The 16,857-nt window shown below is 34.3% G+C and overlaps 2 protein-coding genes and 1 long non-coding RNA gene across 3 annotated transcripts; 1 reads left to right on the top strand and 2 right to left on the bottom strand.

Moving 5' to 3' along the window:
* Positions 1–201: 201 nt before the first annotated feature.
* ida (anaphase promoting complex subunit 5 ida) lies at positions 202–11,238 on the top strand. The gene is made up of 13 exons (XM_088202849.1): positions 202–395; positions 462–529; positions 601–817; positions 880–1,013; positions 1,084–1,193; positions 8,470–8,626; positions 8,695–8,888; positions 8,948–9,191; positions 9,253–9,403; positions 9,472–9,663; positions 10,145–10,588; positions 10,649–10,809; positions 10,980–11,238. The coding sequence occupies exons 1-13, from the start codon at positions 263–265 to the stop codon at positions 11,097–11,099; spliced, it is 2,325 nt and encodes a 774-aa protein (XP_088058975.1). The 5' UTR covers positions 202–262; the 3' UTR covers positions 11,100–11,238.
* On the bottom strand, positions 7,077–7,652 carry LOC148227529 (uncharacterized). Its single transcript, XR_015812099.1, has 4 exons — positions 7,564–7,652; positions 7,430–7,485; positions 7,294–7,363; positions 7,077–7,213 (listed from the first exon to the last, which is right to left on the bottom strand). It is a non-coding gene; the product is annotated as an uncharacterized LOC148227529 (long non-coding RNA).
* Positions 11,132–16,262, bottom strand: IntS2 (integrator complex subunit 2). The gene is made up of 8 exons (XM_088202848.1): positions 15,826–16,262; positions 15,375–15,754; positions 14,828–15,060; positions 13,792–14,063; positions 13,597–13,721; positions 13,458–13,530; positions 13,214–13,397; positions 11,132–13,139 (listed from the first exon to the last, which is right to left on the bottom strand). Exons 1-8 carry the CDS (start codon positions 16,104–16,106, stop codon positions 11,214–11,216), a joined length of 3,474 nt encoding a protein of 1,157 aa, XP_088058974.1. The 5' UTR covers positions 16,107–16,262; the 3' UTR covers positions 11,132–11,213.
* Between the last annotated feature and the right edge of the window lie 595 nt (positions 16,263–16,857).

The raw sequence follows: 16,857 nt of genomic DNA, 5'->3' as shown, positions 1-16,857 counted from the left end.
AGTTTTGCCCATAATAAAATAAAAACATATTTAAATAAGCACCCACAGTACTTTATATTGTTTTAATAAATATAATTTTCATTTTTTATTACTTTTACAAATATTGTTCCTTAAAAAAAAAAATATTCTCGTAATAAAATTAGTCTAATACAATTGTATTGTAACTTGAAGTATATGGTCGAAATATTTTTTTCGTAGACCAGACAACATTTTACATTTAAACGTCAAACGGCGAGATTGATGCGCGCAATTTTATACGAAAATGGTGTATCCTGGGAAGAAAACTGACATTTTCAATATCAAAGGCGGAAAAAAGAATGACATGGAGAATATAACATCACATAAAATAGCCGTAGTCGTGTTCATAAGAGAGTTCTGTTCCTTGAAAAACGAAAGTAAGATTTGTTATGTTATTGTTCAGCTTAACTTAATTTAAATAATGTATTTTTTTTTATGTACAGTGTTGGAGTACATTTTAGCACCGAAATACCGCAAAGATTTCTGCATGTTAGTCTTGAAACTAATTCAGGTGAAATATTAAATATATTATTCTATGTAAAATATAACTATACGTGCTATTAATAAAATAAACTGTACCAGTGCCCTGATTTGGAATATAAAGAACTTGAAAATTTGTTCACATCCGGAAAGTACAATATGCACAGCGATCATCTGCAACGCTTTTGCACATTATTAAACAGGATTTACGATGAAGGAATTGATACGCTGTTAGACTGCATATTTGACACGTATGAAAAATTAATTTCTGACCCTCGCGAAACGAATACTTGTATTATAAATCGAAGCAGTGTTATTGGTACATAATATTCATTACACATTTTTTTTGCTAAGCACAAATATATCTATGTCTTCTTTTAGGATTGTATTTAAGACGCATGGTATTGTATCTGAACAAACTATCATTTTTCCAAGTTACGTCTGTGTATAGATCGTTTTGCAGTTATTATGAAAAAGGAAGGCCTGGATCTCTCATTCGCAGTTTGAGTAAAGACGTAAGTATAAGTAAATAAAATATTACTAACAATTGTGTAAGGGATCTAAAATATCGGTTCAATTTTTTAGAAATTAAATATGTCTGAAGTCGCTATGGATTGTCCTATGACTAACGAAGATAAGGCGTTTCAAATATCAATGGATTTTTCAAAGAAAAACTTGCATTTTGATAAAGAAAGGTAATTTATTCTTTATATTTTTATCATGTACATTTAAATATATGAATTATATTATATAAGCCACGTTTGAAATTCAAAACAGTTATTAACGACTTCTAACCCTTGGTGCTTAAACATTATTAAATGTATATATTGCATAAAAAATACATAAATCAGTGTTTCACTGTTGAGATTTGAAATCTTTGGTTATAGACTTGTAAATGATACAACTCATTTTGACTTTCTTGATTCATCCCTATCGCAAAATCATAATATAAATTTTATTAAAATTTGTATTTTTTAAAAATAAACTATCACTTTAATAAATAAAAAACTTATAACTTTTAATATATTTTGATTAAAAACTATGTTTTCTGGCATTTCTGTTTGCCGGCTTTTCTCCAGTTATAACCCAAGCACCGCCACTCATAACGTTGTTGTGATTTTTATAATGTCGTAATAAGGAATGTTTAAATTTAAATTTCTTCTCACATTTATCACAGTCAAAGCCATAATAATCAACGTGAGAATTAAGATGCCGCGAAAGATATTTCTTTGTTGTAAACGATTTTCCACACTCGTTGCATTCAAAATTATAAGTCTCAACGTGACTGTACATATGTTGTTTAAGGCAAAATTTAGTTTTAAATTTTTTCCCACACTTATTACACTCGAAGTCGAAAGAATCGTTGTGTACGTCCATATGAGCAGTGAGCAAATATTTAAATTTAAACTTCTTTTCACACTTGGTACACTTAAACCTAGAGTCGATGTGCGCTGTTCTATCGTGATATGAAAGATTACGTTTACTCTTAAAGAGTCTTTCACACTTGCCGCATCGGAAGTCGTAAGAGTATACATGCACTGACTCGCTGTGATATAAAAGATTGTTTTTATTTTTAAACACTTTTTCACATATGTCACATGTAAATTTGTTGGAATCGTTATGAGTGACCATATGTCGCGAAAGGTGCAATTTACTTTTAAATTTCTTATCACATTTTTCACAGTGAAAGTCGTAGGAATTGACGTGCGCCGTCAGTGTGTGATATCGGAATTTGGTTTTAGTTTCCAGTACCATTCCGCACTCGCTACATTGAAAGTTTTCGTTTTCGTGACTTTTCATATGATTCATAAGTCTCAATTTTAGTTTGTAAATCTTTCCGCATTTGTGACACTCAAATTGATGAGATTTTCTATGAAGCGAAAAATAACGTTTGTTAATTAAAAATTTTCCGCATTCGCCGCATTGAAACTCGCTGTGAATTTTCATGTGCATTATTAGGCTATGTTTATTTTTGAACGTCTTCTCGCAACTGCCGCATCGCATTTCAAAATATTCAATGTGCCTCTTCATTATATGCTCTAATACATTTTGCTTCGTTCTGAACAATCTTCCACATTTGTCGCATTCTAAGCCGTGGTAACCATTATACAAAATCATATGTTCCGAAAGTTGATGTTCAGTTTTAAACTTTTTTCTGCACATAACACATTTAAGACTGTCAGAATAGCTTATTATTTTGTGTATATCATTTCGTAGTCCCTCGGTGTCTAAGATATCAGATCGTTGAAAAGTTAAAGTGTCCACATTGCATGTGTTTGTGTCTGGTGCAACCTCAATTTCAAGGATTTCTGAAAACAATAAAAAATCACATTAAGACCTACAAGCTAAGACTTGTCGATTTAAAAAAAAAATCGTTCAGCTGTTTTAAATTTTACTAGTCTATGTATTTATTTTCAACAGTCAGGCACAAATTGTTCAACGTCTGGTCATCACATGCTCTTAAATTTCTGCTGTGACAGGGTGCTGTTGTTTTTTGTTTTCTTGATACAGTCGTCGAGATTACTATCTTATCGCCTCTTTCACTATTGGTGTAGTTAAATATGTTGTTTTATTATAATCCTTGCCTTTCTCCATTATTGTATTATTTAATTTTCTTAATTTATAAAATTAATGCTATACGTCCTTAATCCGTTCCAGATCCTTGGACTTATATCAAATAGGACGTATACCAAACGTATTTTTCCCATAAGAAATAAAGGGATAATGATAAATCCGTTCCCATGAAAAAAAACATATTGGTATTGGCATATTATACATTTATTGACGTGGTTGCAGAAAATAATTTAAACACTGCTTAATACTAAAATACATTAATAAAATAAATGAAAATTTAACCTCATTTTACCTTGGTAAGAAGAGTCAAGTGCTTACTAATATGGTGCTGAGAAGGAGGAGATGTTATTGTTTTGAAGGAGAGTCCGCTTCCAATAAAACTTCAGGAATACAACATTCTGTTGATTCTTCTTTTATCTGTCTCTTTTCCCTAATTGACCCTGGTTGAGGCTCACCAGGTTTGACTTGTACTGAAAACCCGTCTAAAGAGCTTTGCTTTTGCCTTCTCCTCAGGATGTCTCGAAAATGTGACATTGTCTGGTCATTCCAGACAATGCTATTACTACTTGTTTGGGCTTTGTTGGGATGGTACTTCTCTGCAAAATTTTTGACATCCATCCATTTAGCAAAGATTTCCTTGATTAACGAAGTAGGAGCTTCCTTTATCTCCTCCTCCTCAGAGCCTGAAGAGAGTGCATCCATCCTAGTCTTGTGCTCATCCTTCTCAAGTTCCTGCAGCTCCTCAGTGGTCAGCTCTTCCCTGTACCCCTCCACTAACTCCTCCACATCAAATTCATTCAAATCAAGTCCCATGGACCTGCCCAGAGAGACAATATCCTCCACTGTAGACACAGCCTCAAAGTCCCTTTCAGTCACTGCTTCTGGCCACAAATTCCTCCAAGCAGAGTTCATTGTTCTGTTGGAAACTTCCTGCCAGGCTTTGTCAATGAGAGTTATGGAATGGGCGATAGTAAAGTGATTTTTCCAAAACTCTCTCAGTGTTAATTCTGTGTCAGAGGTCACTTCAAAGCACTTCTGGAATAGTGCTTTAGTGTAGAGTTTCTTGAAATTACTAATGACCTGCTGGTCCATGGGCTGAATAAGAGGAGTCGAATTAGGGGGTAGGAACTTTACAGTGATGAAGTCGAACTCCGGCAGCATATAGTCCTGCAAGCATGGAGGGTGAGCTGGAGCATTGTCCATTATGAGGAGGGCCTTCAGAGGCAGGCTTTTCTCCTCTAAATAACTTTTTACACTAGGCCCAAACACGACATTAAACCAATTGCTGAAATATTCTCTGGTTACCCAAGCCTTGCTGTTTGATCTCCACATCACAGGTAACTGAGTTTTCTGTACATTATGTTTCTTAAAGGCCCCCGGAGTTTCAGAGTGGTAAATCAGTAGAGGTTTCAGTTTGCAATCCCCACTTGCATTTCCACAGAACAAGAGAGTTAGCCTGTCCTTCATTGGTTGGTGCCCTGGCAATGCCTTCTCCTCTTGTGTAATGTAGGTCCTGTTAGGCATTTTCTTCCAAAACAGGCCTGTTTCATCACAGTTAAAAACTTGTTGGGGAACAAAACCCTCAGTTTCCACAAATTCCTTAAACTCTTTAACAAAATCATTGGCGGCATCTTTATCAGCACTGGCTCCTTCTCCATGCCTCACAACACTGTGAATACCAGTTCTCTTCTTAAAATTATCAAACCAACCATGGCTAGCTTTAAACACTTCACTTTCTTGGCTTGTTCCTGCCTTGTTTTTCAAAAGATCGGCATGTATCATTTTTGCCCTTTCACAAATAATTGCCTCCGAGACACTATCGCCAGCACACTGTTTTTCTGTTATCCAGATTAAAAGCAATTTTTCAACATGTTCTAATGTCCCTGATCTTTGTTTTGTAATCGATTTCACCCCTTTTGCAACATTAGCCGATTTAATAACGTCTTTGTTTTTCACAATCGTAGAAATCGTCGTTCTCGGCATACGGTATGCTGCAACCAAGTCCCGGATACGCATGCCACTCTCATACTTTTCAACAATCTCTTTTTTCACCTTCACGGTGATCCTAACCATTTTTTTCGTTGCTTGGCTCCTCTCGTTAACTTTCTTAGAACTCATGGTTAGTGAATTTACTAAAAAATAATAAATAATAGTTAGTGAATTTACTAAAAATTAATAAAATAATAAATTACGTGAAAATTCAGTTATTGCGCGAGTCGTTCACTGTATGGTAGCAACCGCCGTACTAATACACATGAGAGATAAACAAGAGTATCGCGTGGTGTCCTAACTCATACAAATTTCACATGCGCGATGTGTCTTTTTGACTCATACAAATTGCATGCGAGTCGTATTCCAAATAAAATGTTTCTCATCCAAACAGGACGTATACCGAGTTACCACTGTATATGTTACAGGCAGTGCGAATTTTGAAAATGCATACATGAACTAGTTAATGCATTTAGTGCATACATTAACTAGTTAATTTTTTATTTAATTTTAATAATTAATAATTTAAAGTTAATCTTTGATGTAATACAAAAATATTTATACTAAAGCCAAATTATTTATCCTTTATTTCTTTTGTGTATAAATGACCAGATTAATGTGTATGATCAAATTAATATGGCCATGAGCAAACGAAATGTACACTTGGACTGTAACATATATGCATATGGAGGAATTAAACACTTTGCAGTATTACTTCAGTGAAAATTAATATTTTTAGGAATACTTAATATTTAAAATATATTAGATTTTCATATCTAGTAAGAATACGGATTAGTGAAGTGGTAGCAAAGTAGCAATTAAGTCATCTCACCGAAGAGTAGACTTTAAATAACCAATCCACACTTCCATTGATATATATTACATATATACTAGTGGCAGTATAATTGAGGGAAGCTGTGGAAAACATATCGTATTGCTAATCCCCCATTTCAATCTTCTTGTGAGTACAGTTATATTATTTTCATTTAATGTGACCCTTTTAAAACTAATATTTAAAAAGCCGATACTATATATTATTTCCACCACTGTGGTGTGTTATTTGCAGACTTTATTCAACAAAATAATACTGATTAAGTATTTAAAGCCAGCAGTGTTCGAATACCACAGCAGACTTGAATTTTTATTTATAAAAATACAATATTACTTGATTTCAGTCTAGTGTCTCAAAACTTCTAGGTATTGATTGTGTTATCCCGTTATAATGCATCGTGCTAATACCTTTTATTTTACAACTGAAGATTAAAAAAATAAAACGGAGAAAGCTATGCTTCCAGTTTATATGGACGAACCGCTATTGATACATACTATAGTCTATTTATTTTCAAGAGTCAGTGCGCAAGAACATTGTTTAACGCGTAATCAAAATGTGCTCTTAAATTTCTGCCTTGTGCTTGGTCGTTCTCAATGAAACGATTGATCTTACGGCGAACGACCAATCACAGGGCAGAAATTTAAAAGCATGTTATGATTACGCGTTAAACAATGTTCTTGCGCACTGACTCTTGAAAATAAATAGACTATAGTTGTAAAACTTATAAATTAACAGCTAGTTTATACTACAATTTTGTATTTTTATTTCTCGTTAAAATTAAATTATACGTCGAGTGTTATAGCAGTGATATATGATGTCACTCTGTGATTCCATTTTTTCGATGATATGAAATGTGCATTATTTACAATATTTAAATTCAATAAGGTCCTTCTTTTTGTAAGTTTCATATAATATATAATAATAAAAGAAATATTTTTTAACCTATTTCCAACGGATCTTTGCCTTTGTCAATATTATTTTCACCATTGCTGTACGATTCGCAATGTACATATTCGTGATTTAATAAGCTCTGTTCTATTTTGCGCTCTTTATCAAATGAGCAATTCCTCGCATGTCTCAATAAGTATCCCATGGTTTTGAATATTTTCCCGCATTTGTTGCATATATGGTTCTTTAAGTTTCTTATTTTTTTATCAGTTTTTAAAACTATTAAATTTTTACTAGCGAGAGGATTTGGTTCTAAATCGAAACGATTATGATGCGAGATCGGAATTTTATATGATGCTGAAAAGTCATCTGACTGTTGGAAAGATAAATTATCAACATCTGTGAAAAGTATATCCTTGACGTCATGTGTATCTAGAAAAATTCAAACATATATTTACTGGTGAATATGAATATATTAAAATGTATATTAATCATTAAAATATTTTTATAACCTATTTCCAACATGTCATTTTTAATAGTATTGTTATCACTGCCTTCATATTCTATCTTAATATTTTCTTGCTGAAAATAAGTGATAATGTAAATTATTCTTAATATATATAATTACATACATTACTTTTTGTTTACCTCAATTATACACTTGACATAATTTGTATTTTCATCTCGATTTTCAAAATCAGGTTCTACAAAATATTTTATAATTATGTTATTATATGTATTATATGTATTTTGATATATTAATATGTTTATTAGCTAAATACCGGTTTTAATAAAGTTTGGAGACGACATCTTTGCATTTCAGTTAAAAAATAAGGCGTTTATTTGACGCGTCAAGGATTTTGGTCCAAACACAACAAATGTTGTTCATATCATTTTTTCTTCTTGTAATTGAGAATCTCTTTCATATGTTATTTTGTGTCATGATAATAAATCGTAAAAATGAAGAGACGCGTTCTTAAAATAAAAACGTTAAAAATGTGTGGGTATTTTACTTTTTGAAAAAAAATATCGAAAAAAGAGTAAAATTGTAAGAATTGCTTTTTATATAATGTTAGTGCTGTGAATCAATGCCAGACGTCATTTTATAAAATAATTCCAATTTTTTTATGCTCCACGTGTTTAGATACATTGCACTTTTTTCCATACTCCCATTATAATTAACATAAAACACAAATTCATTATGTATGTTCACCGATAAGGATAATTTTGTCTTAATTATTTGAATTAGTTCATCAGTAACAATAAGACCATATTTTTAAAATATTAAAAGAGGACACTAAAAGGTCACCTCAGACATCTTTGTTCCGATATTCAGCGCTCCGGGTTCTAACATTTTTGTTCGAGGAGGACACAATTTTTGAGAAGGACAGGGTTTCCAAAGGGTGGATGTCTGGTCATATTAGTAACAATAGAGGGCTTTCTGCTCTTATCTTGAATTCATGGTACTACTTAATGTTATTGCCATAAAAAAATGCTTCAGCAACAGTTTTATAATTTTATCACTAGAAATTTTTAACTGCAAGCACAATGTTGCTGTGACTAGTTGATATACTCTGCCGTGTCACACGGACCCTAGAAGAAATGGCAAAATGATGAGTCACTCATCTGTCCATCAGTTTGTATTGTGCAGCTCGTCTTCTAATGTGTATTGATAATCTTTTTAACAGATATGAGCATTGCAAGTGGTCTAGGAAGCAAGCGGAATTATTTACAGCACAACAAGCAGCATTGCTACAATCAAGTGAACCTCGTGCTATGTCGCCTAAGGCTCTTCAAGAGGCAATAACGGATATTTTACGAGATAATCCCGACTATGCAGATGCTGTAAGCGTCATATTCACAACATTTATGTGCTTTGTTGATTGCAATTTAATAGTTATATATTTTTGCAGCATTTTTTGAGTTATCTGAATTGTCTTCGCGAACGAGAATTATGCGGAGCAATGGATAGCTTATACGGATGTTTCGATCGCAGTGTCGGTTCCATCAAAACAACGTCATCTGGTAACTCTACCACGGATAGGAATAGAGGTTTTAGATACGCGTCCCTCAATTTAGCAGTATTGCACGCGAAGTTTGGACACAAGTGAGTTTTAAAAATGTTTGTGTGTAGTGTGCGATTGTTGAATGATAACAATTTTTTAGGGATCAAGCGTTAATTGCATTAAAAGAAGCGATGGTCATGTCTCAAGAGGCCGGCGATAATTTGTGCTTGCAACAAGCTGCCGGATGGGCGCAGAGGGTCGACAGCTCAAGCAGTCGTCTTTTGCCACCTCCTCGCATTTCGAGGCCTACTGCTCCTTGCGCTCGTCACCGTGTTGCTTTAGCGGCACAGGCTTATGTTCAGCATGCGGTTTCTTATAGAATCACTCCTGCTAGTTTATTCACTGTAAGTATTTGGTGATAAAGATTGGTCGAATTTATTTTTAATATTATTATTATTGTTTCAGCTCTTGATGAAGGGAGACGTAATACACTGTCAACATTCAATGACTGATCTCGTACAAATAAGTTTGGTAAACAGAGCAGTTCTTTGGTCATTGTACGGAAAGAGTGAGATGGCCTCCATTTGTTGTCAATTATTATTGAACTTGAATACTGGTTAGTGTACTGTATTAGTCGTTAATATGAGCTTGAATATAATTAAAAAAATAAAACACATTGTATAGGTGGAGAATGGGAAAGTGAAGCGGCATGCATAGCTGCCTGTGGAACTGCTCAGATGTTAGCTTTGCAAGGAGAAAGAACAAGCGCCGCGGCCGTTCTTCAACACGCTCAAAGCAGAGCTCCTAGACCCCCGCATTGTCTTCTTTGGATGCGATCACAGCACATAATCACTGCGACTTACGCAATTTATTCAGGTATTTATTAAATTTAACATAAAACACATATTACACCTGATTTATATATCTTTGGTAGCTTATGCATTAAGTCTTGTTAAATTTGATATACATCAGTTTGATGATTGAAATTCGAGCATCTTCAAAATCACAGACACGCACAATAGGCTAGTAAATAAAATAATAAATTAGGACATCGTAGTTTCTATTTCGGCAGTGACAGATAATTGGTTATCGGCTTTTCTAGCTATATGTCTGTATGTTCTACCAACTTGTGCCCTAGATTTTTTTGTTACTATAAGCATTCCAACAGTCCGAAAATTTTTCCAAAAGTTTTTCTTGAACTCGTGACATTAGGATATGAATTTACAAGATATAAACACAACACTAGTAACAGCTTTCTTATTTAAATCTATAATGTGTCAGATAATAAATCAATGAGAGTAATAAGTGGGGGAGGATTTATCAGCATACAATAATAATCCTAAATTTTATCATATAGGTAAATGGCATGAGGCCGAACAAGCAGCTAATCAACTAGCGTCGATAGATCGATGGGAGAGTCAATTAATAAAGGCAGAGTTGCATTTTTTGAAAGGCGAACCAGTCTTTGCAATGACATGCATTAACGACATATTGAACAATTGCAACACGAACGACGATACCAAACTCTACCTAACCCTGCGTATTAAATCTATGATATTAGCAGCACAAATAGAAAACTCGTGTAGTGGAATCAACGCGGAATCGTCAGCAAATATCACTTTACTGAACGAAGCTTTGAATCTTGCCGTCAATAATTATTTTTATTACCAAGCTGCTATTATAGAGATGCATATTGCAAACGTTCAATTGCAATTGGGTTGTACATCAAATGCTTTGAGCATTGCTCAAAAAGTTCTCGCTACCATAATGTCGCACGGTGGACCGTTTGATCGAGCTAGAGGTAGTATAAATAAATTAACTAGGAATAGCTTAGCAAATTATATTCTATTTTTTTTTATAGGAATGTTATTATATGTTAAATGTAAAATAGCAACGGCTCCAAAAACAGGCGAAAGAAGAAAAAAAGTATTGTTGCTGTGTACAGATTTATTAAATAAAGCCAAATCCAATTTTCACAAAGTTGAGGCTATAAGTAGGATGAAAGACGTTATTTATTTACAAGTATGTAACATTAAATAATCCATATATGTCCTTTAAAATACAGCATATGATATTTTACTCCAAATGCAGACGTGTCGAGTCAAATTATTATCACTTAGTCTGATATTGATTCTAGACGTCTAGAGAAAAAGTGCATTTTTTGTATACTATTCAATATTTTTTATTTTTAGGCTCAACTGTATCACGAGATAGGAAATCACGTTGAGAGAAACAAACATGCATTAGAATTTAGAAAACTGGATGAAGAGTATCCTACAAAACTTACTAATTCATTATTAACATGTTTTTAAATTAAATCATTGTATTAAATACATACAATATGTTGTGTGAAATTCATAATTTATTCATAAAAAAAATACATTATTTTACAATTAGTAGTATGTACAATTATCTCTATATTAATACTAATAGATTCTGTCATTAAGCAAAGCCTTTTTAATTATTTCAGACATGGTGTTAAGTATATCTCTTGATAGTACTTCCGCCATCAATACTTTGGTTTTGTCCTGTATTTTTGATTGAGTATATGCTAAATCGCCTGAAATACTAACGTCGTTCCAAGAGTGACCCAACGACGCTTGAGATTCGCAGACCCTTCCCAACTGCATCAACAGTGACGTTATGTCTTCTAATAATGGCGGAAAAGCAGTACATATTCTCACTAGAGAAGGCAATACAGGTTGAAATAGATCGACTCTTAAATCGCACGGTAGCACTGATAAGAGTACAGATAAGGTATTAACACACAATCTAGCTATTGACATTGCTTTTGGTAAGGCGTATTGAATAGATAGATGGGATACTAGATCAATCGCAAAGACTTGCTTTTCTAACGACGCTTGACTCAACAACTCTGGTATGAAGTCTAAACAGATGTGCATTGATGGAATACCCTGAACCGTCACCGGCAAGAGATCTCGAGGGTATCCTTGGAAATGTACCAACTTAGCCAATGAAGGATCAGATATGAATATTTGATGTAAGAATGAACAAACTATACTACGGACCTCTCTCAACGACCACATCAATTCAGGTTGCGCTTTATCTTCATCCGTTTCTAAGCAGGCTTCCAATAGTATTTGCAAAGCTGCGCTTTCTTGAGCTGCAACCAAAGCGTTTTTGAGTTCTTCTCGTTCTAAATCAGACGTTAATTGACCAGTTTTTTCTATTAGGGGTTTATCATGTAAGTGCCTCGATAATTGACTCCTGGAAGCAGCTAAACTCGCTTCTAAAATACGCAGAACGATCTTTAAGATCGGTCCACATCTAAACACTCTTAAATCACATCTCAAGACCTGCAGTGGATCAACTAAGATGTTTTCTTGGGTGAGAGTTATATTTTTTGCTACACTACTCGTGTCCAATAATGCGTTTATGGACATAACCCATAAACATCTCGGAAGAACAGTGTTTAATCTCAACCAAACTTGTCGGTATAGTTCTTGGATATGCCGAGATACTTTTTTCCCGAGAACAGTTTTGAAGTAATGCACAAACGTTTCGGCGAAAGGCCACACGTCTGTTGGATTTTTATTCAACATCAATTTTAATACTTTGCCGGTCTTAGATGGACTAGTCTCCATTTCCGAGAAGGCGTTGACTATCATCATTTCAGTTATGTTTGTGGTAGTATTTTGCTGCGAGTGTCCGAAGACATGGTCGTCCATCCAATCGTCTACTAATGATAAATGAGGGAAGTGAGTCGCTAAGAGTTTGAGAAGAGGACTGAAAAGCCCGCCATAGCTCAATTGATCGTTCTGAGCTTGATGCAATAAATATTTTATGGGAAGCTCAGATAAGAACGCCGTAGAATAACACTTGACCTTTCTACCATTTGATATGTGAGCTGCTGTATTGCTCAATCTTACATCTTCATACAAAAGTAGGTAATATAGAAGAAGCAACTGAGACGTGAGACTCGGTTTTTCGATTTGCATGTCATCGTTAGAGTTGGATGTGTCGTCCATTTCGGCTAAATTATACACACGTTTTTTAGTATCGAAGTGAGCTCCGAAGACTGAATTGCGGAAAACTTTTCGAATCTCCTCTTCGCTGATAGGTTTGTTAACGTATTCGATCGAACTTTTGATGTTCATGTTCGGAACTAGGATAGAATTCACGTATACTTCTACCAAAGCTGGCAAAACAGGATGTAAAGGCGCGACAGATTTGCATATTTGCTTATAAATCCAGTTCTTAATCGGGACTTTGTGCTTTGAGAACGCTCTTGATTTGAGAAGCTGGTGAATGCAATGTACTGGTAAATATCCGGGTATATCACCGTTTAAACTGACAGTAACTGGTACTTTTACAGCATGGGCTGTGACAACCTAAAAATTAATAAAACAAAAATTAATATAAAATAAATTGATATAGTTAAAGTTGACGTTATAATTTTTTTTACTTGTTCAGTGAAAATTTCTTGTGTGAATATTTGTTTGATTCTAGTCATACTGTTTGGTCTGATGGCAATTTTCATTCCGAGCGTGGAGCAGACCAAATCGTTAATAGCCGATAATTGATTTGCATGAAAATGAATGGCCATCAAAAGCAACATTTCTCCGAATGATGCGTTCACACCAGAAGTACTAAAAAAATATTATGATTAACCTTTATTTTTACGCAAATGAATTGTTCAGTCAATTTACCTTTCGAAATAAGCTTCTCCTTTAACAAGCCATTGAATCCATTCAATAGCTCTCTTCTCATGATCTGGTGAAGCTATAAAAGTAACATTATTTTAATAAAATGTAAAATTGTTATAGTCAAATTCAAGTAACACTACACCTATTAAAGAATGGCATGCGATTATCATGCATAAGCTCAATGAGACGAATCGGACTCCAGCTGGAGTAGGCGGAGGTTTAGAAGTCACAAGACGAATTAGAGAAGCAACTTCTTCATCTTGAAATCTAAAATGAGTTGCATTCTTTTTAATGGTATATCTATTTTATATACTATATGTGATATTTAAAAGTATACTTTATTCCAGCGATGCCTCTGAAAGCACTGTACAATCTCAGTAAAGCAGCAGCTTGTAATACTTTCGAAGAAGTCAGAGAATTGCTCGAAGCTGCCTTCAAGCGCCTCAAAAGTTCGGCTCGAAGACGTGCTGCTCCTCCACTAGTTTCGCCGATGGCGTTATTGATAGCGACTCCACTTCTAGATCTCTTCTGACCGCCTCTCAAAAAACCTGCCAACCAATTCCTCGCCGATTGTTCACTCCCTAATAGTAAGCCGGATACAAATGCCACCTAAATATAAATATGATTATTTAGAACTATCTTTATTATCGATTAATATATGTAAATATATTACTCAAAGGTTGTCAGGAAACTAGCGAAATATTTTTATAAAATGTTCTTCTGAAAATTTCTAACTCAATGCAACCTTAATTTTTGTCTTCGATAAACGTAGCTATCTACATACCTACAATAAACCGCTTTAAAAACTTCAGTCAAATTATTTTCAAATCAGTGCACAAACAATACCGTAACAACTTGTGATCAACATGCGCTATTAAATTTCAGCTCTGTGATTGGAGGGTCGCCCTAAGGGACGACACTGGTATGTGCAAGTGCACAGGGCAGTGAAGATTTTTTTGATATCTAGAGTATCTTATTACCTTGCACTACATATAGTTTTTGTTTTCAGCGATAACGTAAATTCTGCGTGTATTTGTTTTAACATAAATATGTGAAAATATCAATGAAATCAATTTCTCGAGCTATAAGTTCATTTTGTTCAATTGAAAATGAAATTAATGAAGAAGCTATCAGTTATTCAATTGAGTTGTGAGCGCAGTTGTTTGTGAAGATGTGCTGTAATCTTAACTGATATATTCAAAGACGAAAATGTGTTCATTTCCAGAATCACATTGATTCCTAGCAATTTACATTGACAGTAAATACACATATAAGTCTTGAAATTTAATTGAGGTGAATGGTTCTATCAAGGGCAATTTTATGTTACGTTGCTAAAGCATATGAAAGCTAGTTTAACAAAAAAAAAAACTTACGACATCGTTGTTAGATTCAGTTGTATCTGTAGCGGCGTGATCTAAAGTTAGTGATACGGCTAAAGCTGGCAATCGACATGCTTCGACACACCGAGCTCTAACGGCTAAAGCGTGTCCAGGTGCCATTGCACACAATTGAGCAAGAGCACGACCTCTTGCACGTGCACTCAATCCACATCCAATACCGCTATCATCTTCTCCTCGCTCGGCATTCCACACCAAGTGATTTACAACTATTAAAAATAAGGGATATAAATATATTGTTACAAGGGTTTTCAGAAAGTTCTCGGAATCAGATATGAATAGAAAAAAACAGCTATTTTTATAGTGAAATCGATCATAAACAAGTTTTAATTGACTACTGTTAACAAACACCGAAGGAATAGTGAAATTATCATTAACTGATAAAAAGTTAATTATTAATCTATATGAGAGGCTTAGATACAAAAGCTTCTCTATTACGCATGTTTTTAAAACAATTATATATAATCTACATGATTCCGAAACTTTTCGATTATAAGTCTAGTTATAAATATAAACGACAAACCTTCTCTGAAGTTATCTGGCATGTTTGCCACAACCCAACATATGATAGACGGACCTTTATTGACATACAATAATGTTTCACAAACATCTGTGACATTTAGTAGAATGGGAAGCTCGGCCAAACAAATACATATAACGTCCGATATCTCTTCAAGGTATACATCGTTATCGAATAACTCCGATGGCTTAATCGTTGCTTCAGTGTTGGGCGTATTCATCTTGCTCTGGTTGTATTCCAATATCTGCGATTGCATTTGTAGCAGCTCGGCTAAAACTAGACGTACTCTTCTCGTATGGTCGGATCGTTCAAACTCGTGAGCGAGACCGTTGACTACGTTTTGAATCAGGAAAGATTCTTGTCGAGATGATCCCGGCTTTTGTCTACAATGTATTATAATACAATATATAATTAAACATTGAATCATACACGTTTTAACAATGATTATACGTGCCTCATTTGCTGTTCCTTCTTTAGATCGTGCTCAAGCGCGTGAAATTCGATCGAGAGCAGCGATACCATGGAGTTAACCAGTTCTATGCCGGAAAGTAAGGTTAGGATGTCTTTTTTGGCTTGGGCGCAATACTTGGGTATGTCCAGCGGTGAAATGAGTGCCATTCGTACTAAACATGGCAGAATAGGGCGAATGTCTTCGGAAGTACATTGCATTAGATTGTCTATGTTGAGATTCTCGAGAGCTTCAAATACGTGAGGGACAACCGGCCTCAGCGACATTTTAATTATGTTTTAGTCACAGTTTAGCAATTACATTACAAATAAACGTTTCCGTAAATAATATTTCTCAAACTAAGTTTAAGCCATTTTTGATAGTGTACAAAACAAACTAGCCGAGACTCGTCGAACTTAACCTGAACAGTTAGTGTTGCCAGTGGTGAACATTTTTGTTGACAGCTAAGTAGATGTCTATATGTATACATTTTATTTAACGGTCGAGAGACCGAAATATTTTTAATTGAGCGTAGAACGAGCCCATGCTATGCCTTTTTGTCATTGTTTATACACACACACAAACGCATTTGCTACTCAGACCCGATGACGTTAAGCACATGCGGCTTCTCAAACGTTCGCAATAAAACACAATATATTTTTTTCCATTTTTTATTTACAAATAATAATATTAACAAAATAATTGATAAAATACATATCTATAAAAAATAAACCTAAATTACTTGAAATAAAACATACACCTATAAACATATAACATATAACGTCTTCGCTATTCGAGAGAAATTCTACACCTTCAAATTCGAGATCAGGTTTATTTGAATCATTATATATTTTGGTCATCGCTATAAATATTATGTTAACTAAAGTTAGTTTATATTAAAATTATTTAACAAAGTGAAAATATGAAATATACTTGTTGGATCAAAAAATAATTAAAAAGCGCAGGTATATTCTGCGCTTCGACGTAAATTTCCCAATGACAGGCAAACAAATACTTACGCACGAATAAAACGCCGTC

The sequence above is a fragment of the Plectrocnemia conspersa genome, unplaced genomic scaffold (assembly GCF_051122295.1).
Source record: "Plectrocnemia conspersa isolate PC_06_02 unplaced genomic scaffold, ASM5112229v1 ptg000013l, whole genome shotgun sequence".
In the NCBI taxonomy this organism is placed as follows: domain Eukaryota; kingdom Metazoa; phylum Arthropoda; class Insecta; order Trichoptera; family Polycentropodidae; genus Plectrocnemia; species Plectrocnemia conspersa.
Note: the sequence above shows the minus strand (reverse complement) of the source record. Positions and strands in the feature narration are given on the sequence as shown.

Excerpts from the sequence above, each read along its gene's own strand:
- ida (XM_088202849.1), top strand. The coding sequence starts at position 263 with ATGGTGTATCCTGGGAAGAAAACTGACATTTTCAATATCAAAGGCGGA. Across the intron at positions 818-879 it reads AAATCGAAGCAGTGTTATTG|GATTGTATTTAAGACGCATG; the intron begins GTACATAATATT and ends GTCTTCTTTTAG. Across the intron at positions 10,810-10,979 it reads AAGACGTTATTTATTTACAA|GCTCAACTGTATCACGAGAT; the intron begins GTATGTAACATT and ends TTTTATTTTTAG.
- IntS2 (XM_088202848.1), bottom strand. The coding sequence starts at position 16,106 with ATGTCGCTGAGGCCGGTTGTCCCTCACGTATTTGAAGCTCTCGAGAAT. Across the intron at positions 13,531-13,596 it reads CGCATGCCATTCTTTAATAG|CTTCACCAGATCATGAGAAG; the intron begins GTGTAGTGTTAC and ends TTACTTTTATAG. Across the intron at positions 13,398-13,457 it reads GGAGAAGCTTATTTCGAAAG|TACTTCTGGTGTGAACGCAT; the intron begins GTAAATTGACTG and ends ATATTTTTTTAG.